Source organism: Desmodus rotundus, chromosome 7, assembly GCF_022682495.2.
Source record: "Desmodus rotundus isolate HL8 chromosome 7, HLdesRot8A.1, whole genome shotgun sequence".
Lineage (NCBI taxonomy): Eukaryota > Metazoa > Chordata > Mammalia > Chiroptera > Phyllostomidae > Desmodus > Desmodus rotundus.
The window spans coordinates 13,737,557-13,762,002 of NC_071393.1; the positions used below are offsets into that span (position 1 = coordinate 13,737,557).

General features: G+C 41.3%; 1 protein-coding gene and 3 gene segments (V, D, J or C); 1 reads left to right on the forward strand and 3 right to left on the reverse strand.

Annotated features, from left to right (window-relative positions):
- Window positions 1-24,446, reverse strand: part of LOC128781375 (immunoglobulin lambda variable 5-39-like) — a 591,472-nt gene that overhangs the window by 307,548 nt on the left and 259,478 nt on the right.
- Window positions 1-24,446, reverse strand: part of LOC112310504 (immunoglobulin lambda variable 5-45-like) — a 715,836-nt gene that overhangs the window by 303,601 nt on the left and 387,789 nt on the right.
- LOC139441033 (probable non-functional immunoglobulin lambda variable 11-55) overlaps window positions 1-24,446 on the reverse strand; it is a 511,832-nt gene that overhangs the window by 288,821 nt on the left and 198,565 nt on the right.
- Window positions 1,882-15,893, forward strand: ZNF280B (zinc finger protein 280B). Of its 2 annotated transcripts, none has more exons than XM_045200578.2 (4): window positions 1,882-2,016; window positions 3,464-3,522; window positions 6,241-6,305; window positions 11,338-15,893. In XM_045200578.2, exon 4 carries the CDS (start codon window positions 11,417-11,419, stop codon window positions 13,004-13,006), a length of 1,590 nt encoding a protein of 529 aa, XP_045056513.2. In that variant the 5' UTR covers window positions 1,882-2,016; window positions 3,464-3,522; window positions 6,241-6,305; window positions 11,338-11,416; the 3' UTR covers window positions 13,007-15,893. The 2 variants fall into 2 exon arrangements, with proteins under 2 accessions (XP_045056513.2, XP_045056514.2); XM_045200579.2 differs by lacking the exon at window positions 1,882-2,016 and adding an exon at window positions 2,098-2,213.

Sequence of the window (24,446 nt, forward strand, 5' to 3'; positions counted from 1 at the left end):
TTCAATTTGCCATATATGACTACTGAGCCATCAAAAGGTAGCCAGTGCGACGGAGGTACTCCGTGTTTAATTTTATTTAATTTTGATTTCTTAAAATTAAGTTTAAAGGTAGAAGAAATGTCTTCCTTACAAATGAATTCCAAATAATTTGTGTACTCGCTGTAATTTGTGTGGCTTAAAGATACTCGCCCCTTCACGAGACTCCATGCCCTATTCTGAGTGTAGGCTGGATTTAGTGACTTCCTTCCAAAGAATAGAATATGGAGAGTGAAAAAAAATGACATTTATAGTGGAGAAACTAGTGCTAAATAATACTGATACCATGTATCCGTGATGGAAAGTTATGAGAAGTATCTGTCACGTCTGTGGTAGAATTCTAAAAACTTATCACCCAAGTTTAACCATGAGAAAAACACCAAGCCCAGATTGAGGAACATTCTGCAAAATACCTGAACTTTAAGGACACCTTAAAGTCATCAAGGAGATGAAAAACAAAGAAAGTTTAAGAAACTTCCCAGAATAAGCTAAGGAGATGCTATAGCAAAAATCGTAGTGGTATCCTGTATGGGAATCTGGAACAGAAAAAAAAGGACGTTTAGTGGAAAAACTAGTGAAATTTGAACAAAGTCGGGAGCTTACTTAATTGTAACTTACTGGAGGATACTGGAGTAATTTTGAGGCTTAAATAAGGTCATTTCACATATATACATTTTAAACATTGCAAATATTTTCTCTACATCTACATCCTCTACTTTCTTATGGTACACTTCATTAACCAGAAATCTTCAAATACAAGGATCAATAATATGGAGACTGTGTGTCTGACCATAACGCAACAAAATGAGAAACTGATGAAGAGCTTTGTAAAATTTCATGGATTTGAAAAAATAAATTCCATATTATTATATAACCCTTGTGTTAAAAAGACAATCACTAGGGAAATTAGGACATACTTGGAATTGAATAATGAACATACCATAAAGCAAAAATTGTGGAACACAGTTAAACTGGCACTTAAGTAAAATTAAGGTAAATTTATAGCATTACATAAGGAGAAATAAAGGAATTTAAACAAATGAGGAACAATGTACATAGATAAGGAATAGTGGAAGACTTAAATGAAATGGGGGTGGGGGGAAGTGGCACTATAGATTAATAAAACCAAAAGAGTCCTAGAAAGATTCCTAAGTCTATTCCTAAGTAGACTTCTGGCAGAATTGAGCAATTAAAAATAATTCCATAAAGGTCCAGATAGTAGCTATTTTAGGCTTTGTGAATATGACCTCTGGCAATTAGTGAACTTTGCTGTTGTATCAGGAGAGCAGCCATAATGCAGTACCTGCAGGAATGTCCTGTGTCCAATAAAACTTTATTTGCGGACACTGAAATTTGAATTTCATAGAATTTTCAAGTCTCTTTGTGGGTTTTTCAGCCCTTAAAAACCGTAAAGCTCATTCTTAGCTTTCTACTAAGGTGGCAGAGGCTAGATTGGATGGGCCCCAGATGCAGCTTTAAGAGAATGGATGGCGAGACACAGCCCCATGATCAAGTTCCTTAAACATGGGACAGGATTGTATGGAAAAGAGACCATACTTGAGGACTATGAGATGGACACCAGGTGGGGAAACCTATTCCCTGGTAGACTGTGAGCCCCGCCTTCCGTGTTAACGTCGACGCCCAAGACCCGTCCAGGAACTCAAGTATTCATTATTTCCCTACCCACACTCCTCGACCCTGACCCCTCCCTCAGCGGGACCCTGCCCAGAGCCAGCTCCCCGCGCATGCGCCCGACCCAACCTCCCGACCAATGAGATCGCAGCCCCTGGAGCCGCGCCGGCCTCACGCCCGCACCTGGCAGCCAGTCACTGGTTGCTGCGGGCGCTTGTGTGGAGGCGTTGGCGGCGGCTGCGGTGGCGCCTGGGGACTGAGGAGACGACGTCACCTCAGACTTCACCGGGGGAGCTTCTGGGGCCGGGGCGCTGCAGGCAGCCTCGGGAACGGCGCGGGCTGGCCTCGGTAAGCACCGGGCGTGGCGCGCTCCACGTGTTCCTTGAGGGGAGAGGAGAGGAATTCCGCCACCCCACGCCTGTCCTTGCACTGCCTAGCGGCCTGTCCCTGTGTCGCAGCGGGGCAGCGGCCTCCGCGCGCGGTCGGGAAAGAGCCTTTCACATGCGTTCCCGCCCCGCATCTCCCCGGCGAGGCGTCCGCATCCCGTGAGTGTGGGGAGAGGGCCTGTCCGCGCGCCCGCTGGGGACCCTCGTGGGGCTTTCTCCCGCGGTGGGACTCTGAAACCAAGTTCGTGGCCCCGGCGTCGCCCCCTTTCCCAACGTCTGTGGGCTCAGACCCTGGGAGACCTTGGAAGCACCGAGGGGTTTATTACTTATTGACCTCTCCTCTGCCTCACTTTCCCCTTTACCGCCTGGCTGGACTCCGCGCAGCCTCCGCGGCCCGAGCCGGCGCCCAGACAGCCGGGGCCACGCGTGGGTTTGAGGCTTTTGTGTTGAGCAGTTGCCAGATGGGGTGTTTTCTTGACGGAGGTGGGGTGGTGAGGAGAACGAGGATTTGGGGTTTTGTGGTTCTTTCTTTTTTAACCAGAGCATCACAGATTTATTTCAGAGGTAGCAGCAAGTGCTAAAATCAACAAGTTTGTTCTTGGCTGCACCAAGTAAACGTAGTCATTTAAGTATTTTCAAAGTTAGTCCCTCCAAAAAAAAAAAAAAAAAAAAAAAAACAACTCAGGGAGCTTTTCTTTTTCAGTCCAGGTACCACGTTTTCTCATTAGTTCTGTTCTTTTCTTCTTCCTTTATTTCTTTTTTTGGAAGGACTTCCCATTGATGAGTAAACTGCTTTGGGGAAATTTCAGAATTTGTTTCCCCAAATAAAAACTAATCTATATATTGCATAGATTTCTCTGCAGAGTCTTTTCTTCAGAACCTAAATGCCATTACCATGCAGTATATTCTTACTTACTTGCCCACAGTAAAAACTACCTGTCCCGAAAAGTATGATGGCTGTGATCATCCAGTTAATAGAATTGTTTTACCTCAGTGATGATTTTTGCCATATTTCAACAAAGCCAGCTCAGCATGGGGCATTATTTCAGTCTCCATTGACTCACAGGCATATGAACTAGTGCCCAGCTTCTGCTTCTTCGAAGTCTTCCTTCTCCATCAGTGGGTGGAATTAATACAAGTTTGAGGTGGGACAATGAAACTTACCCAGTTTAGGTTAAAGTTATTGACTAGGGTGGAAAAAGAAACACTATAATGGTAGTGTTCACACAATTCAAAATTTAATTTTTTATTTTGGAGGAATAGGTTTGAGGGAAGGAATTAAATTCTCTTTTCTGGTTAAGTGGGAGATGCTTGAGAAACAGCCAAAGGGCAACATCAGGTAGGCGGTGGATAGAAACTATTTCTGTAACACGTAAGTGACCTTAACCCTTCTCTCTGGTTGCCTCAAGGGTGTGATCTTCTGCCTGGAATATCTCAAGTTCTTAGAAGTTTTCAGTGCACACCCAAGGTAAGAGAAGAGAAATCTCTTCATCGTGAGGACTTAAAATTGTATCTTTTTTCCTTCAGTTTTTCTCTGGTTCTCTCCCGTGCTTAAACATCAGTATTTAGACAGTGCTTCCTGAGTGTGTATGGTCTGAATCTGAATGTGTGTGATACATTCAGGCTAATCATTGATTTAGGTAATTTTGGAATCTTCTGAATTGCTTCTTTAAAAAGGGGGAGGGTGGTTGTGAAATTCTTATACCTGATCCCTTGAAAGGAAAAGAAAATTAAGAGCACTATGGATTTTAAGCTATGTAAATCTGATTTCTTCTAGCATGTTATGAGGCTAAAATTGGCTAACACAAACCATAAGATCCCAGCAAATGTGTTAAGGTGATAAGTGATTCACTTAGGGTGAATGGATATTGGTTAAAATGATTACATGGGGTTAGGCTGTTCATTTCTATACCTTTTCCAAAAGGGAGTTCTGTAACTGAATGTGACTGGGTAGAGGAAGGCAGGTTTATAGGTACGTCGTATGCCCAGCAACTTGCATATACCGCTCAATGAGACCCATTGGGTGGGTCTCAGGTGGTTCTGGCTCAGGGTCTCCCATGAGGTTGTACTCAAGCTTTTGGCTATAACCACAGACTTGACTTGTGTTGGATGATCTTCATCTAAGCTCACTCGCTTCACTGTTACCTAGAGATACTCGAGGCTTCAGTGCCTCACTCTGTGGGCCTCTCCGTTAGGCTGCTCATGCCATGGCAGCTTGCATCCCCCAGAGCGAGTGATTCGAGGGAGAACTTGCACCCAAGATGAAGCACAGACTCTTTTTCAAAAGTTAGGTGTGCTGTATCTGCCTGGCCCCACAGGCCAGCCCTGTGACAGTGTGGGAGAGGGCTGCATAAGACGTGAATACCAGCAGGTGGGATTCATTTGGGTCCATCTTGGAGGTTGGCTACTACTCCCATATATATACTGTTCCAACCTTTCCCTCATATGATCTCAGATACTGTCCTATGACCATGAGTCAGTTACCTGGCTCCAGGCTAAGGCCAAAACCTCTGCTTGCGTACTAGATCAAAGGAATTCTTGTTTATTCAAGGATATTGTTCCAGCAAGTCTCCTCTTTGTACTGGATTATGTTGTCTGTTTTTCTGGATCATTCCCATCAGCAAACAGACTGATCGTAATGTCACCTCTCATTAAAAATTCATCTTTTGATTACACAGTCCCCCTCCTGCTTATTTTATTTCATATTTGGAAAATTTCTTCAGAGTTGTTTATATTTGCTGACTACTATTCTCTTTCTCCTTTAAAACCTTTAAAATTCATATTAAGGCTAATAATGAATTCCATAATGTATATAATTCAGTGGTCAATTTTTAGTTTTTTAAAAATTTGATCTATGGGTAGCATTTGTCAGAATAACTCATTTCCACCTCATTTGGATTACAGGATGCTGTTGTTTCTTGATCTTCTCTCTAACCCCCCACCCCCGCCCACATGGCTGTGAATAACTGTTACCTCTTCATATTCTTTTTTGGTTCCTTCTCATTCCACCTAATCTCTAACCAGTGGGATTCCCCATGGCTTGGATCTCAGCTCTTTTTCCTTAAGTGAACTTATCCAATCTTGTATTTTAAGTAACACTACATGCTGAAGGCTCCAACATTTGTATACCTAGCCCAGGCCTTTCCCTGAGCTCCAGTTTTATCTATTTATTTGCTTAGCATCACCTATGGTTTGTCAGCCTCTTCTTCAAATCCCAAATCCAATCCATCAGCAAATCTTGTGGACCTTCAAGATACTGATCTAGAATCTGACTCCTTAGTACATCCATTTTTCTGTGTGTGTTTGTGGCATTGAATTCTAAGGCAGCATATATGTGCGGGTTAATGAAGGAAGAGAGAGGAATAGTGGTGGCGAAGGGAACAAGTGCTGTGGGTGGGGAGAAAGTGAGGGGGTTGGAACAGGAATTTGGAGGAATAGTTCTGGGGGGAAAAGGGTCTGGGGCAAGGGAAGATGGTGAGGATAGGTACCAGAGGAGTCCTGGTGGCCTAATTTTAGGAAGTTACTCAAGAAGGACAGATGCCTGAGAAAAGCTGGTGATAATAATAACAAAGAGCCATTACAAGGTCCATTGTGTAAATGCACAGGAATAAAGTAGGAGGTGGATTATTGCCAACTGACCTGTCAGCTGCCTTTGGAATAAAACCTTTGCTTTGGCTCCTCCTACAGCCCTGGGCAACTTTCTGACCGGAGGGGTATAAAGTGATATTTCAGGACTGATGTGGATTATCACTGACTGACCTGTCAGCTGCCTTTGGAATGAAACCTTTACTTTGGCTCCTCCTCCAGCCCTTGGCAACTTCCTGGCTGGAGACGTATGAAGTTATTTTTCAGGACTGACTCCTTAGATCCTTAGAGCTAGTAGGTCTTTACAGTTCCAGCCTCAGAACCCCCCTATCTCAAGATTCTAATAAATTGTAGAAAATAAGGACACTAGAGAAGTGGTAAGAAAATTCCCATGTTCTAATGTTATGCTTGCTCTAAATGAACTCATTAATTTATTCACTTTGTCTGATTGTTTCTGTATTCTTAACTTTCCATCTTGAATTATTTGGTTGGATGGAAGGGTAATCAATATGGATAATAGCTAGAAATCCAACCAAGATGAGTTGAGTGAAAGTGTAGCAATGTTACTAGAACTTGCTCATTTCATATTTTTTTAACACAGGAAAGTATCATAATTTGGGAGCCTGGGAAGTCCAAGATCAAAGTGATGGCTGATTTTGTTCTCCAGTGAGTATGCTCTCATCCTGGTTTGAATACAGCTGCCTTCTCCTGTGTCCTTACCTGGTCCTGGGATAGAGAGGAAGCAATCTCTCCAGTCTCTTTAAGGTCACTAATCTCATCATGAGGCCCCCACCCTGATGACTTCATCTAAACCTAATTACCTGTCAAAAACCCTATCTCCAATTCCATCACATTCTGGGTTTAGGGCTTCAACACATAGATTTGAGGGATGGGGATACAATTCAGTCCATAGCAAAACCTAAACTGTATTGCCAAGGATCGAAGGAATCATTCAACATTTAGGTGTTTTAATATTCAAATAGTGGTGATGTGTTATATAATTTGAAGGATAGAGAGATAATACAGAACAATTTGGAGCCTATTACAGATGTACAAACAGGAAGTAATTAGTGGACCTAAACCTAGAAGTTGGGGAGAGGTACTTTAATAGGAATGGAAATGTAGTTAGAATGACCAAGGCTCTAAAAAGTTATTTAGAATCTCTTACAACTTTCTGTAATTAATTTGATAAGAGCTGGGGGAGGTTAGAATAAGTTCTACAACATAGAAGTGTTAACAGGAGAAACCTGGTTCTTGCCGATGCAGTAAAGAATTACAGATCAGCAAGACTATTAGCATGTGAGCAGGGCTTATTAGTGATAGGTTCTGAGGTAGGGGAGAAAGGTAAGAGCATGGGTGACAAGAGCAAGGGTAGCAAAAGGCTGAGTGGCCAGAGGCCCAGTGGCCATAGGCCAGGCGGCCAGAGGCATCAGGTCCTTTGTTCTGAGGACTTGTAAAGTTGGTGGGATGGGGTGAAGAAGTTACATACTGATCAGTAGATAAAAGTGATACCCCCGTGGGATGACTACCCAAATGTAGGTATGTGTGGGGGTTCTTTCCCAGGTAGTGGAAACAACATAGAATTTCAAGGACTCCCCTCCTACCTTTTAGGCCTTGGGATGTTCAGGACACCTGGCAATCTTAGTAAGATTGTTACAGAAGCCCAGTCTCAAGGACTGTTCCCTCCTCCTGTGCTATCGTAGTTTTGCTTGTGTTGTTCAGAATACTTGGCAATCTTACTGGACTAGGCTCAAGACAGCTGGGTCAACCGGTGAGACATGTCTTCCTTTGCTTCTATCCTCCTGGATTAAGTTCTTTGTTAGATTGTAATGGTGAGGGCCCTGCCTTTATTTCCCCTCTAGCTGCTCGTTCCTAGCTGCTACCTAATAGAAGGAGAGTAAAAATGAATCCAGTGAAGCTCTTCGATCCTTAGAGGCTAAGCAATTAATAGCACTATCATCAGAAACAGGTATGCATTAAATTAGAGTTCTTTTGGAGAGAACATAGGACCAGAATTCAGGAATCACACATTTACTGCTAGCTCTGTTCCCAAACACTACATGTATAGCTTTAGGTGAATCATAAACTTTTCTAGGCTTTAGAAGTCCATCTTCAGAAAATTCTGATTGTTACAGAACAGACCCCGGGGAGGGGGCGAATGATAAACTATTTCCGAATGGACCCACCCTTGTGCTCTAGGGGTCCCCCACCCTGTACAAGGTTTGCCTTGCCTGCCTTCGGGGGAAGACTTCTCAATGCCAGAGATCGGTGAAGAGGAAGGGGATTATTTATTTTAAAAGTTATACAAACTTAAGAGTAATGACTTAATGTCTTCATTGAGATCCCAGAGTCCTTTAGAATACCCACAAACGCACAGTCCTTCCTTCCCCCTCTGCCCAGTCCAGGGTACCGTATCTCAGAAAAAGAAATAGAAGTCCGTGGATCTCTGTCCCAGCCGCATGGTCCCAAAAAGATGCCTGGTTCTTCTCTGCCCAAGCCTCACGGTCCCAAAAAGACGCTGCATGGCTGCCATGCCTGGGTTTAAATCCCAGCGCCAATCTTCCTCTGCCGCGCCATTTCTGACTCCTCCCACAATTGGCCACAGCTGCCAGCATTCCCGTATTTTTCCAGCTTGACTGGGCTGCCATAGTAAGCCCTGGCAGGTGTGGCCCTGTGCTGTGCAGCCAATCATCTCCAAGCTCTTACGCAGGCTCTGTAACCAGGGGGATTTGCCTCCCAGTTATATCATGGGTTGAAGTCACTCCCATCCCCCTGGCTCAGGGCACAGCCACAGCTGTTTAACATATCTATGAAACCAGTTAAAGATTACAGATACGTTAAACTACCGTTCAGAGGTAATCTGCAAAATTGTTGCTATTCAAAACAACTCTCAATGGCCCTGCTCCATGCGTCCCATCCCCCCGCTCAGGCTTGTGGGGGTGAGGACGTCCTATATATATATATATTTTTTTTTTTCTAATATTTCCTGGACATGGAGTTCTGGGCCCTGTTACAAATCCCTGTTTGGGGGCCCCCCTTGGCTGCACCCTGTTATATTTTGGTCATATCACTTGTCAAATTACTTTGTGATTTTTATCGTATCAGGAAGAATATTAATAATTTTGATCTAGATTCATGTTTTTAGAGAGGATAGTAGAGCATAAATGTAGAATTACCTAGAAGGTAGTTACTAGAAATGTGGAAGTGATCATGCAGAGAAGGTTAGATTAAGGAAGAAGTTCTCCCACAGAACATTTTCTGATTGCCACAACTAGGGGATTGCTACTGGCATTAGCAGGTAGAGGCCAAAGATGCTGCTAAATGTCCTAAATGCAGCCGACAGTCTCCCACAACAAAGAATTATCTGCTCCGAAAAGTCAACTTAGATTGGGAAACACTGGACTATGTGGCATCTGGAGTTAAATGACTGAAATTGTGGATAGACACACCAAACCCATTTTTGTGGACTCCAAAGAGCAGTGTTTTCAAATCTGCATTATGTTTTCTTGCATTACATATCTCCTAATTATCTACTTAATCTTAGTTTTGAAATTTTAAATTACTTTGTAAATAACTGCTTATGACATATTAGACTATAAGCTTCATGCATTTACCACTTTCTTTTTTTCTTTATGCGTTCAGTACTTTGCATGCTTGGTAGTGCTTTCAGACCAGTGTTGGGCAGGCAAAATATAGTTGTGGAATAGTGAGGAAAAGGACAATTTTTATTATTCTTAATATTACATATCTTTTTATATTCACTTCCCTGTTGGTACACGTTTGCAGGATTAGATATCTATATGTTCCAAAATTATACTAATAAGCTAATTAAATTAATGAGAGGTGCATAGCACATGGTAGATGCAGTTTGATTTTTATAGATTGGATTATGCTGGTTTGAAGATACCCACATTGGGCTACAATGAATTTGACATTGTTTTCAGAAGTTGGTGAGTTTTGAGCTGTGGTTTAAAGTGCCTACATTTGCCAGCCTAAACCAATGGTTTTCAAACTGCTAGTAGTGTACCCACTGATGAATCATAATTGAATTTGTGGATCATGGTCAATTTAGGAAAAATGAAATAAAAATATTAGAATAAGCATCCCATGTAGTAAAGGAAATTTTTATATGTGTTTGTGTAGTTGGATGCCATATAAATTTTATTTTTATTATAGATTGTAGCAAAAAGTATTTGTAACAGGGTAACAGCTTTAAATCCTTTATTGACTTACAGAATTTCTGTTGTGGACAAGGTTCTCAGAGTAAATTCATAGAAAACATTGAATTAATGGAGCACAATCTGCTCTACAAAAGAAGGTTCTTAATAAATACTATTTATTAATTCATTTAACAAATAATGTATTTGTTGAGCTCCAGTGCTGGGGATACAGCCCTTTGGAGTTTATATTTTATTGGATAGACAGTAGAAAAGAATCAAGAGAAATAAAATTTATAATACCTTAGGTAGTGATAAGGGATTGAAGGTAAAGGAAGGGAAGAGGTACCAGGAAAATGAGTTAGAAGTTTGTTGGCGTATTTGAGAACCTCTGTGTAAGACTTGGCACGGAGCCCTGAAGGCGGTGAGGAGCCAGCCATGCAGATACCTGGATGATGAGCATTCATATTAGAGGGGCAGCAAATACAAAGGCCCTAAGCAAGGTGAAGTATTCTGTGTGTTTAATAAATAGTAAGGAGGTTAGTGTGGCTAGAATGAAGTGGATGTGAGGAGTATGAGATAGCTGCAGGGTGATTTGCAGGGTTGGAACATGGTCTTGTAGGCATTGGAAGGATTTGGTCCTTTACTGAGTAAATCAGAAAGTCATTAGAGAGTTTTGAGCTGAGTAGTGATAGAATCTGATTTAACAGAATCACTTTCCCTGCTGTGTGGAGAAGTCACTGAGGTGGGGTGAGGGAGGGAGGAAGCACTGTTGGATTTAAGTTCAGTGGGGGAGGCAAGGACTGGAGGGAGAAATTTAGGATACATCTGCAAATGAATTATAATTAAGGCCTTGAGCTGGGATGAGATCATCTGGAGAGCTGTATGTGCTAAGCATTTGACATTGAATTATATTATGTGTTAACTGTGTGTAGGTATTCTTAGTCTATTCTTTGAATTTGATACTTTATTAATATTTATGAAATTAGTATGTGCGAATTCACTTGAATATGTGCATTTAATATAAATTTTCCTCAATTCTACTACAAAACAAACTGCCACTTAATAGTTGGTGCTTTTTAGAAAGAACTGTTACCTTAAGTCTAAGAAATAAGAATTTTTGCCATTAAGATAACAGAAACACATTTAAAAGTTATAAACTTGCCAAAGAAGCTTCAGCTGCTGTGTGGCTGACTTAGTTTCTGGCTTTATCTTCTCTGATTCTGAAGCTTTTTTTCTAAACACTGTGCAGTGGTACCTTTGTCAAAAATACTTGTCCTTTACTTATGATTTTGCCTAATGATTAGTTGTTGGATGTTTTTGTTATTAGAAGAGATCATAATTAGCATAGGACAAAGCTATGATTCTAGAGTCGCGCAGACTTGTAATCAGAGTTTTAAGCTATCATTTATCCTCTTTGATATTCAGTGACCTTAGCTGTAAAATAAGGATGTTTATAACTATCTTAGAGTTTTGGAGAGAATTAAAAGAGATACATCTTTTTTCTATACTTACTGATGTGTAGTGTCATTTGTGCTTAGGTGGCAGTTCATATAAAGGAAGCATTGGGAATTGTGCTACAAGGCTACACCCTTCAAGAATAAAAAAAAAAATTAGAAAATGGAACCAACACGTGTATCACGTGAGGAAGAACAAGAGCCAGAACCACAGAAGAGCACAGAAAGAAAACAGGTAGATGAAGAAGATAACGAGCTGATCTTTGTTGGAGTGGAACGTGGAAGTGACGATGCTGAGCTGATCTTTGTTGGGGTGACTTCAGATTCAAAACCAGTCATTTCAAACATTTTGAACAGAGTCACCCCAGGTTCATATTCAAGGAGAAAAAAGTATGGTCACCCCAGAAATGCTACTGCTCGCGAATTGCGGCCTGTAAGTCACGTGACCCCTACGTCAGAAGCAGTGACTGTCTTGCCAGTTTCTGAATCTGAATCAAGATTAACAGATAGTCCTATTATTATTGAGCCTTTGTCTAAACCTGATTATAAAAGTAATTCACCACATGTTGTGCCTAATAGTTCTTCAGAGTTATGTTCTCCTTTGATTACATTCACAAATTCATTGCAGCATCCAGTAGGAACAGCACTTTCTGTAGCAAGTTGTGCATCAAAGCAACTTTCCAATTCTGAAGTAAACAGCATAAGTCCCAAAAGGCCTAAACTCAGTGACGGAGTCACAAGGGGACATTCTTCAGCTTTATCCTCTTCAGGAAACTTTCATACAATTATTCCTCAACAGACCACACCCCCAAATGGTGTTCATACCTCATTAAGCCCTATTCATAATGGAACATCTTTTCCAACAGCTTATCCAAAGGACAGTGTCCGTTTCAAGACTATAAACCCTGTTAGGGAAGATGGTCAGACAAAAACAGACTTTTCAGGTCTAGCGAGTCAAAACAAGACTGTTGATCCCAAGAAAGGAAATCTGATCATGTTACTTCACGACTTTTACTATGGACAGCATAAAGGAAATGGACGGCCAGAAAAAAAGACCCACACAGCCTTTAAATGCCTCAGCTGCTTGAAAGTTCTAAAAAATGTCAAGTTTATGAATCACATGAAGCATCATTTGGAACTCGAGAAGCAGAGGGGTGACAACTGGGAAATCCACACCACCTGCCAGCACTGCAACCGGCAGTTTCCCACTCTCTTTCAGCTGCAGTGTCACATTGGAAGTGTGCACACTGCCCAGGAGTCCTCTGCTGTCTGTAGAATTTGTGAATTGTCATTTGAAACAGATCAGTTTCTCTTACAGCACATGAAGGACAATCACAAGCCTGGCGAAATGCCCTATGTGTGCCAGGTTTGCAATTACAGGTCATCGGTCTTTGCTGATGTGGAAACACATTTCAGAACATGCCATGAAAACACTAAGAATTTGCTTTGTCCGTTTTGTCTCAAAATTTTCAAAACAGCAACACCCTACATGTGTCATTATAGAGGACACTGGGAAAAGAGTTTTCATCAATGCTCCAAATGCCGACTACAGTTTTTAACTTTCAAGGAGAAAATGGAGCACAAGACCCGGTGTCATCAGATGTTTAAGAAACCTAAACAACTAGAAGGGTTGCCTCCTGAAACTAAAGTTGTTATTCAAGTATCACTGGAACCTCTTCGACCGGGGTCAGTGGAAGTAGCATCCATCACTGTGAGCACATCTGATTCTGAATCATCATCCCCCAGCGCCTAAAAGTAGAATTAAAAAAAAAAACTTTTGAATCCCAGTTTCAGGAAATCTAAAGCAAGTATTTAATCAAAATCAGATACACCATAAAGAAAAAATACAAACCATACATTATTTAATAGCTTAAATATGAGTTTTTTTAAATTAATAAAATATAGTATTATTTGATATGAGTTTTGAGATGCTATTTAAAAATGTATTACCTGGTTTTTATATGACTGTATGTGGCTTAACTCAAAAGGTGCTTGTGTGTGTATATGTTTGTGAAAGAAAGTTGGAAACCTATTTATTATTTTGCTATTTCATATAACTTGTGTGTAACCTCTGCCTATATAGAGAGAGTTTAAGTATTTAATTTTATTTTCTACTTTTTCCATACCTTGAAGACTTTAATGTTAACTCTAGTCAGACTGGGATGGCTTTGTTATGGCATAGTCCTGTTTGCTGCTGAACTCCCAAAAGTGCCTCTGTTGTGCTGGCCTAAAATAAACCTGGCTCCAAAAGCCTGAATGTGGAGAGAAGTTGAGCAAGAAGCTGTGGCATGAATGGGACCAGAAAGTGAGAGGTTAGTCAGTGGACAGCAGTGACTCCTTTGCCCAGTTAAGAGAGTCGTGCATTCACTTGTCTTGGAGCTAAGGCATAAGGAATTCTGTGTCAGAGTGTCTTTACCTAGCCCATGTACATCCAGGAAAGCAAGACCATTACAATGGAATGCCTATGTTTGGTGAGAAGTCCCTGCAGACTCAAACAACTAGTGTATCACTGACTTCAGCTGGAGAAGCAGAAGTAGTTAATAGAATTGTGCCTGGTGCCAGTGGACCTACTGTTGAGTGATCCACAGGGGAATTTGATATGTTCCCGCCCCTCTCCTTTCTCGCTGGCCTTTAGTCAGAGTGAACTCTGTCCCTCACAGCCACAGCAGTAAAGAAGTAAAGTTTCCCAAGGGAAAGAAGCTCTGGCATCTATAGTTTGAACTGTACTGGGCCCATAATTTTAACAGAAAAGGGCCAAACAGATTGTATCTGTCCAGTTCATGGACTGAGAGAGCTCAGTTCAGTTCTGTTAAGCTGGAATGGGGGTTGTCCAAGAACACTAGGTATAGTGGATAAAAATAGCCCTTGTGATTACCTAAACTTAAGCTGGTTGTAGGGCTTTTTCTTGTATTTTTTATTGAACATGTGAAGTTTGCAGTTTTGTATCTTGCCTTGGACATGAATGTATTACAATTAAGTTATTATTCTTTTGTGTGTATAATTTCCCACTTTATGAAATTAATACTGTTTGAGTCTTACTTGACCCATTCCAATGTGCAAGAAATGACCCTTCTTTCAGTAAGTATTAGGATGTAGAGTTGCTGCTCTTCATCCAATCTGTCCAGCTTTCTAATATGTGGGAGACCTTTTTTTCTTGCCATTTCCACGGGCTCCTCCGCAGAACTGTGGAGTACCCTCTGAGTGTTGATTTAACAGCAGCAGCCTTGGCTGCCTCTGTGGTTCCCAGGGTTGAGTCTTCCTCAGTGTATTCTGGTGCCTTCTTTCCTCCACCCCTGACCCAGGCACCTAGCAGCTTCTGTGCACTATTCAAGGGATATTGGATCCTGGTGGTATATCTAAGCCAGGAGAAATCTTTTTTCCCTTGCTTTCTCCTCTTCCTTAAAGGCACCTTATTTCTCCCCACTCCTTTCTTCCCTCCTTAGTCTAGTTAAATTCCTTAAACTTTCGCAAAGAGCTGGGAAGTGATAATCATCAAAGGTTTAGCATTCCTCTTAGAATAGGGGAGGAAGAACTACAGACAACAATGTAGCTGTGAATATAATGTCCATAATTTAGATAATACCCTCAGTGTAGATTCCATTGTATCTCTTTGCTCAATGCTCGACTGATTGATTAGCACTTTGAACGTTTAACTAGGCCTTTTTGGTTAGTTTGCTTGGACCAAGGCACTTTGCTAAAATTTTAGCCTGAACCCCTTTCTTTAGACGTAGAGAATGTGTTTGTGTGTGTGTGTGTGTTCTACTTGTTCTGGTGTCAGGTGGAAGCTTCTCTGTATAACCAGAGCTTCAGACTTCGCATACTTACCTCCCTTATTCTGTTTTGATGATAAAAATATGAAATGTTTTAGTTCTGTGTGTTTGTGATTGCTTAGTTTTATCAACTGTTAACTGCTGTTTGCTCTTTTACTAAATACACCCCTAAGGAGTGCAATTGTTATTTATTGCCAAGGTTTCAGTGATAGGGGCCCTCCCTGCCTCTTCTCTTTCATTCTGGACCATGGTACTCTACCATTTTCCCCAGTGATGCACTATTTTTGACACACTGGCCTTGCTTCTCCTCAAGCAAGTCACATTTCTTCCCAATCCAAAGACTTTACAACTGCTGTTCTTTGTCTTAGAATGCTCTTCCCCAAGACCTGCATGGTTTGCTACCTCAATTAATTGTTGGACATTTTCTTTGAGTCATTGAGTTTCGTCAATGTTCTTAAAATGACACTGAATGAAATTTGACCCTTATCCCTTTTCTCCCCATAAAGACACTTTATGCCTCTCCTTCCTTCTCTCTCTGATCTAGTTAAAGTTCCTAGGTTTACACCAAAAGCTGGGAAGGGATAATCATTAAGGGCTTTGCTTCTCTCTCAGAATTGAGCTAGCCTGAGTCCATTTCTGTGCCTGCAACCGAAAGAAAATTAATATAGTGAGTTGAGTTCCTTCAGGAGCTTTCTCTGTTTTTCTATTGATATCTCTATATTTTTTAAGGCAATGTCACTTTCTTTTGTTTACATATATATTGAATAGCAGTCAAGATTACTATTTTGTAATTACCTCTTGTGAATTTCCTTATTTTGCTTGCTTGTTATTTCAGATAAAAGTTTATTATTGTTGCCAAAAAGTGTAAGTAAAGTAGCAATTATAGTAATAAAATGTTCTTTTGAAAAAAATGTTTTTTGGTATTTGTCTTTTCATCAATAACACGGCACGTTTTTAGTTAATTTTATTTATTTATTTTTTTAGTACCACTCTGTAAACTCTTTGGACTTTACTGCATTGGCCAGACCATCTAAATGATGATATGAAAATAGGCTTTCTTGTTCTTGGTTTTAATGAGAAATGCTTACCATTAAAGGTAATGAGTATATATATTAAGGAATTTCTATTTAGAATATTTAAAGAGAATTGTTATTTAGTTTTATTGGATAGTTTATGACATTATTGAGATAATCATTTACTTTTCCTTTACAGACCCAGGGTTTTGCTTGGCTGGATTCACAACTTTTCTGTTAATGCAGAAATAGTTCCACCTGGGGTTGAGTATTGTTCTCCCTACTCAGCCTGTTACTCCCTTTCTCATTTCTAATACTGAAATGTATTTTCTTTTCCCCTCATTACATTTGCCAGTTTTATCAATGTTTCTGGTTTACTTTTTCCAAGAAGCAACTCTTGATTTATTATCCCAAGTAGTTTTGATTTTATTCTCTATTTTTATCTTGATTCATTATACACCTACTTTTTAATGAGTTCTTTTTTATGGCTTTTTATTTTAAAAGCTATATATGTACATATTTTGTATTAAAGGACTTAAGTTCTGGCTGGTATGGCTCAGTGGATTGAGTGCTGGCCTGAGAACCCAGGGAGTGGCCAATTCGATTCCCCATCAGGGCATATGCCTGGGTCCCTGTGTTTGAGAAACAACCACACATTGATGTTTCTCTCCCTCTCTTTCTCCCTCCCTGCCACTCTTTCTAAAATAAATAAAATCTTTTTAAAAATTAAAAAAAAGGATTTAAGACTGCCTGACTTTGTTTACAGGTTTGTCTGAACCCAAGTATTTTGATGCATACTTTCATTTTTATTAGAGTTTTAATTCTCCGTACCTTTTTGGTAAGTTAATTCCATTACCATTTGCAGGCTCTTTTAGCCTTAATTTAGTTTTACTGAGAATGAAGTTTTTCTTGGAGCTTTGAGGGTGTGTATATTATACACTGACATGTATACACATCCTTCTCAAATTACTCCATGAATTATTTTAAAATTACTTCTTCATTTTTATGGTAAAAATATGAAATATTTTAATCTAAAAATCTGTTCCTCAAAGTGAATATAAAATAAAAGGTAAAGGTATGAAAATACGAATTTGAGAATTCCTAGTAACAAAACTTGGAAATGTTAAAGAAAAGGTACTCTTGACACTGTCAAAGATGGTAAGGAAAACTTTATTCAAGGGGGCACTAGTATACCACTAGATAAAATGGGGTTTTGTGAGAGAGCCTGAGCTTAACTCTGACTCCACGAAGTGCCAAGTTGGGTTTTATAGCCCGGAACAGGGTGGGTGTCAGTGGATGGAACATTACTAAGAGGAAACTTCAGGGGTAACGTAGATTTGGGCCAAACCACCTTGACAGGATTATTGCTGACGACAGGCCAGGGTGCTGAGGAATTTGATCAGCTATAAAGGGTGGCGATTTTCCCTAAACTGACCCAGCAGAAATCTTGCTAAAACCAGACTAAACGGGAAGAGCCACTGGGTTAAAGACAGAGCTCAGTGTTGGGAGTGTGTGAGTTGTCTATTGATGAATAATTCATTACCATAGGACTAGCACCTTAAAGAAACATTTATTACCTCTCACTGTGTCTCAGAGCTGGGGACCCAGGAGCAGCTTAGCTGAGTTGTTCTGCATCAGGGTTTCATGAAGTTGCAGTCACCTGAAGGCTTGCTGGGGCTGGAGGATTTGCTTCCAAGGTGGCTCACTCACATGGCTAATGAGAGGAAACTAGTTCCTTGCTGGCTGTGGGGAGAAAGCCTCAGTTCCTCCACGTGAGCCTCTCCACTGGGCTACCTGAGCGTTCTCGAGACATGGCTAGTGGGCTTCTAGAGCAAGTGATCTGAGAGAGGGAGTAAGGGGTCTGCAATGCCTTCATGACCTAGTCTCAGAAGTTCCACTTGTCATTTCTATGACACTCTATTCATTAGAAGGGAGACACTAAGTTCAGTCCACATATCAAGGGGAAGGTAATTAAGTTTCACCTTTGACTCAATTAGGTATGTTTTCAACTTTTCCTATCACTGTAGGTGCTGTTACTAAACTTTCAGGCTCTTCCTGAAAGACTCTTCCTCCATTTTCTAATAACATGTTCTTCACTTCTTTTTAAGCCACATCAGAGCTGTCTCAAAGTCAAAGTCCAGTTTTTTTGTTTTTTCCCACAAAGGCATGTACTAACTCTTCAGAGTCCTTTCGGCCTTTGCACACCGCCCAGTTCCAAACACACTTCCATGTTTTAGGTACAGTATTGCAGCAGCATGCCCCTCCGGGTACGAAAATCTTTATTAGTTACCTATTCCTGTATAAAATACTACCCCAAACTTAACAGTTCAAAACAACAAACACTTATTTATCTTGTGATTTTTTTCAAGAGCCAGGAATTTGGAATTGGCTTAGGTCAGTGTTCCTGGCTTTGCTGCTTTCATGAGGTTGCAATTAAGGTGTTGGCTGCAGCTACAACCATCTGAAGGCTTGACAGGCTGGAGGATTAGTGCCGTGGTCTGTTTATGCCCCCCTCAAATTCATGTTAAAATTCTAACCCCCAGATGTGGTGGTATTAGTAGGTGCGGCCTTTGGGAGGTGATTAGGTCATGAGGGCAGAACCTTATGAGTGGGATTACTACTCATAAAAGAGGTCTCGAAGGGCTCCCTTTCCCCCGTTTCCACGTGAGGACACAATGAGAAGTCTGTGACCTGGAAGAGGGCCCTGGTCATGCACTCTGACCTTTGACTCCCAGCCTCCTCAACTGTAAGCAATAGGTTTCTATGGTTTATAAACTACCTGATCTTTGGTATTTTGTTAGTCTTGAATGGACTAACATAATCAACTTTTAAACCTGATCGGATGCTGGCAGGAGGCCTCAGTTCCTTGTCATGTGCTCCTCAAGACATGTCATTTGGCTTCTGGCAGAGTTAGTGATCTAAGAGAGAGCCAGGAAGACGCTGCAACCGAGCCTCCGAGATGAAATACCATCACTACTGTTGTATACCGTTGGTCGCACAGACCAGCCTTGATATAATATCGAAGCGGGCCACAGGAATACCGGGGGGTGGGGAGCCCTTGGGGGCCATCTGGGGGCCTACCACAGGGAGAATGGAACATTGGAGATTGTATGCCACCCCACACATTCTTGAGATAAAACCTAGTTAGTGGTGATACCTTCCCACGCTCTGGTTTGCCATCGTGGTTGACACTCACCAGTTCGAGATGAGATTCTTTTACAATTAAGTACATAAATTTAAAAACTTTGGATACAGAATATATTCACATTGTTCAAACATCCGAAAGTATGACAACTTTGATTCTTTTTTAGCCTTCCAGATAATTTATCTTCTTTTTGTAGAAAACTGATTTCTATTACAGTTTTTGCCTACTTTTTTTGGACAATGTAACATGTTTACAATGTTTTATGGCGTGCAAACTGGCAAAACCATTGCCTGAAATGATGAAAGGAATAATTAAATATTTTTGAAGCTTTTCTAGACATTACTAAGGAAAATCTCTAATGCACTACTGTAAAATTACTGTAAAGAGAAAAATCCAGGCTGTTTCACAAAGGAAAATTACAGCTAGTTAATAAATAAATGCAAACTACTCAATCTCAACAGCAAACATAGAATGGAAATTAAAGCAGTGGTATCTTACTGATGAATATTGTAGGAATTACAAAGTCTGTGCCGATGAGAGGGGGATGAAAGGAGCGTCGGTGTAAACCCTTCAAAAATGTGTAGAAAAAGCAATCATGTCACATTTTTTCATAGATGTTATAAATTCAATAAAAATGTCCATAATGAATGTTCATGTGTCAAAAAATTTAGCACACAAGAAAATGCAAGGTTTTAGTTTGTACTTACAAAAAGTGGAAATAATTTAAATGCTCAAAAATTGCAAGATTGCAGTAATATGTAATAAAACTAGCAGGATATAAATGTGTGTATACTCTGTGATCTGGAGAAAATATTTGAAGAAAAAAGACTAAAATTAGTAACTTCTATAGTAATCCAACTTTTGAACTATTTTGGTCTCTACAGGTTAGGAAATAAACTTCTTCCAGATTTTAAAAGACTGTTAAAAAAAAACCACTTCCAGATTTTATGCAGTGACCCTGCATTGTTTTGAAAACATATGAAATGAGGAGCTCATTTTCTTTGCTACCAGCAGTCAGAAGTATATCTTCGAGAGATGCTTTTTTTGGAAAAAATATATGATCATGAACTGTTCATGTAGTGTAGCTTCTATTGTCCCCTATGGATTGACAAAATATTTGGGTTCTATTTTTGCTAGATCCATCTTCTCCCAAAATACTCCCTGAATCATTTTAGCCTCCTTCCCTGAACATTTTTTCCCTCCGTGAGTAGCTAGTATTTAGATTGCCTTGAGAGCTAAGATGTCTGTCCATGTGATACCCAATTCAGGTAATCTCGGATGCAGACCCAGGCAGATTCATGCCTCCCCGCTCCTCATCAGGGAGGGCCTCTCCCTGAGGCAAGCAACTGGATTTACCAGCAAACAGCAGCGCTCGGCCTGCTCCTTGGGCTGGGCTTCTGAGAAGGTGAGGGCAGCTTAGCCTCCAGTAGGGAACCTGAGAAGTGAGCATGGGTTCATGACTGTTTGCCTTTGTATGAGAAATCAGTGTCCTTGAAACTTGGTCAGACGTCTTCCGGCCACATTGTGAGTCGTCTCTGGTGGCTACTCTAGTGCTGGAGCTGCAGGTGAGAGCGACTGTCCTCCGGGTCAGTGAGGACTCCTGAGTAACCATAGCCTGACAAGTGACCCCTTGAAACAAACCAAAAAATGGACATCCATTAAGAATGAGGAAGGAAGACAGAAGGATCACTCTCGAGCCTGCTCTCTGAAATTTCCTTGAGCCTGGGCAGTGATGAGGAACAAGAGAAGAAGAATCTAGGGGATGGCGTGGATGTTCCATGGCCCCACGGGCCCACAGTTAGTGTTGGCCCCTCTGATGACTCTCTTAAACGGCTTTGCCTCTTCTGTTCAAGGTTGGCTGTTTGCATGATGCATTATGGAAGTCTAAGCCCTTACCCACCACCACCCACCACCCACCACCACCTCGCAATTCTGGGTCCTTGGTCCAGGGAGCAGCCTCATTGTCCAGGGGAGGCCTGGGTGGCTCTTAACTCTGGGTTTTCCCTGTGGGAGGAAACGACTGCTGTGTGCTCTCAGTGTCCGGTTCATTAACTCGGACCACTTGAACCTGAACTTCCTTCAGGTTTCTGAGAAGACTCACAGTGCCCCCCAACTTGTGACTTCTTTGGGCCAAGGAAGTATGCTACCCTTCTTATTCATTTAACAAATTACTCTGGTTTAAGCTTTTTTTTTTGACATCTCCACTTTGTTTCTCAGGCCAACCCACATTCATTGCTTGTCTTTTCTTTGCTCATTGCTGTTTGTTCTTCTTTCTACAGTTATTGTTGAAATCCACTGTGTTGTCTGCATTTCAATTTCAGTGTTACTTGGTCTTACTCATTAATCTGAGTATTTTGAGTGACTAAAGACATTGTATACGTGACTGTCTGACTTCAGGTTATTTACTTTGAATCTCAAGTTCAATAAACTGCTGGTTCAAAATGATATTTATTTTAAATAACTTACTTTAGAGCATTCTAAATAGAAAATACAGACACATAATAAAAAACTATGCCAGTCCAGCAGGTGGGTTAGGCTTGGGGGACTCAGATGGGAAGGGAAATCTGGAGCATTTAAAAGCTGAGAAGCACAAACTGTCTTTGCCTGATTTTAGGACAAAGCAGTATCTCCTCGTGCTGCTCATCAGGGAAAGAATTTAAGCTTACGTTGAGGCATTGTGCAAGTTCTTTTCCTTGGTAGCTTCTGGTGTGTAAGTGTGTGTGTGTGAGGGGGGGGTGGGGAGAGAGAGGAGAGAGAGAGAGAGAGAGAGGGAGAGAGAGAGAGGGAGATCCTGGTTTGGGAGTTACAGGCCCTTCTGATGTTTTAACAGGCATCTAAACTGTACCGTTGTCAGCAGGTCATCTAGCCACATCAATAAAAATGGCATTCTAGACCCTAGAAGGTATTCATGAATTTTATGCACCTTGGAGGGATTTCAATTTTAAGTACAAGGTAGGAAAGAAATTACTTTGTGAGTTGCAAAATATGGGAGGTGCTTATTATTTGCATTTAATGTCTACCCATAACTCTGGCAAGGGACTGAGATCTGCACAAAATTCAGCCTACTGTTTTGAGTGAGAAATTTAGGAGTTTTTACAAAGAACATGACTATTGTTATAGCAACAGAAGTAGTTTGAAAGTTCAACAATGTACTACATATTAGAGAAAACACATAAAACCTCTACAGTGCTCTGAATAAGTAATGATTTAAACAGGTGAAGAACACTTGAAAGCACGCAGAGATGTTGATTGTATCACTAAATGGGAAACTGGATTATAAGATACATTGCCGTTTGACCTATCTCCCTTTCTGAGTTCCTACCCTAACCCTTCACCCTGCCCCAGCCTAACTAACATCTCATATAGAAACAAGAAAACAAGCAAAAACCTGGAATGGTATTGTTGCCACAGGTAGTTCTCTAGTTACTAATAAGAAAGGGAGTAAAGGGAAACTGAGGAGCAGAAGCCCGCTTGCCTAGCCAGGAAGCTGCGGCATTTACAGATTCATTCACACTTTCCAGGGGACCCCTGCAGAGGAGACTTCATCCTAGGGACACAGGTAACATTCCCAGGAGCACTGCTGTCCCTCCAGCATCAGATTGCTGGGGAGAGCAGAGGGAGGTAAGTGCATGCACACCAGAAGTCAAAATGGCAAAGGTGAAGGTGCTTTACAGAGGCTTGTCAGTCTAACTAGGGGGTGGGCCCGTCAGAAGCCCACAAAAGCTTGGGAAGTTGATTGGTTAATTTGAAAAAACTGGTCTTTCCCCAAACCCAAGATAATATAATCCCAGAACAAAAAAGTTCTCTCTCTCTCTCCCCCCTTCTCTTTCTCGGGTGACCCACACTCACCCCTTTTGTTTGTGTTTGTGCATTCTCTCTCCCTAGGAGCATGTGACCATGTGGGGCTCGCAGCTCCCGGGGCCCAGAGGGGACTGTATGGGCTCCAAAGGACTAAGCTTTAACAAGAAACACTCTGGACACCAGCCTTTGTTTTTGCCCCGGTTTTTCTGTGGTGGGATGGAGAAAAATGGGACACAGGGGCAGATTTCTACCTGAATAAATCATCTTGCCACATCACAATCTCCCATGCACAAGTCTGAAATGTTTTCTCATGGTCTTGTGGAAGAGCCTGATTTGCACCGACAAGAGTATATGTTGTCAAAATATGTGCAGAGGTTACCTCTAAGTGGTGAGCTTATTAAACAATTTTTACAGTGGCCATTTATTCCTTTCGTTATGTTACACTCATCCTTTTCAATGTTATTTAACTTCAAAGGAACGTGTGGGAGAGTCCAGACGAGCAGTCAAAAAAAGCAATTCCTTCCTGATTATGAACGGGTCATTGGTGCCCACGTCTTTCCTCCGTGGCTCCACACTGTCGATCTCTCAGCCCCGGGTCATGGCAGCCCTTTCCCAGCCGCCCGTCCTCTGCATGCCCGTCTACCTCCAGCTCAGGCCACACTGAACCTGCAGCCTTAACAATAGGGCAGCAGAGATCAACCGCACAGCAGGAAGTGTTTGAGTGAGTCTTCCTTCACTCCTCGACCTCCTGTAGGCCCTACATTTACAAGAAAATAAAGACAAGCAAGCTGTAAATATTAATCTCAGGAGGAGATAAAGGGAGATGGGGGTGGGGCCTCTAGTCCGTCAGGTGGGGTAAAGCAACAGAAGAGGGTAGACTTTACCGCACTGTGAAATGGGGGCTCTGCTCCTGGCAGCGAGTGACACATGCTAAGTCTTGGGCTTTAGTGCCTTCTCTTTGTACCTTTTAAATCTGAATAGGTGGAACCCCCCCGTGGAATGGTCATGGAATTAATCAGACACCTATAGCAATACACACACATTATAAAAAGGTATTGACTCAACATTTTAACAAAACAATCTAATAGAACATCCAGATTTAAAATAAGCACAATGTCCTCAGCAATTTAAGTAAGAATAATAGTGGTAACAAAGTGTTGAGAGCATTTGTTGCGCCCAAAGAGGCACTGATTGCCATCCCTCCCCCCCAATTTTGCACAAGTGTCATACAGACCAGATTATTTAAAGTTGTATCCCTGCCATTCCTTATTTCCATCCTCTGCTTTACTCACAGTGCTTACCCACCTTCTACAAAATTTATCTTTCTGGTCTGTGTCTCTCTCTTAGCACGTATTTTCCATGAGGTCATTGGTCTGTGTCCTCAGCACCTGGAACATGGCCTGACTCATAGTGGGTATGGAGTAAAGCCTTGTTGAACTAGATCAATAAATGGAGACGTGTAAA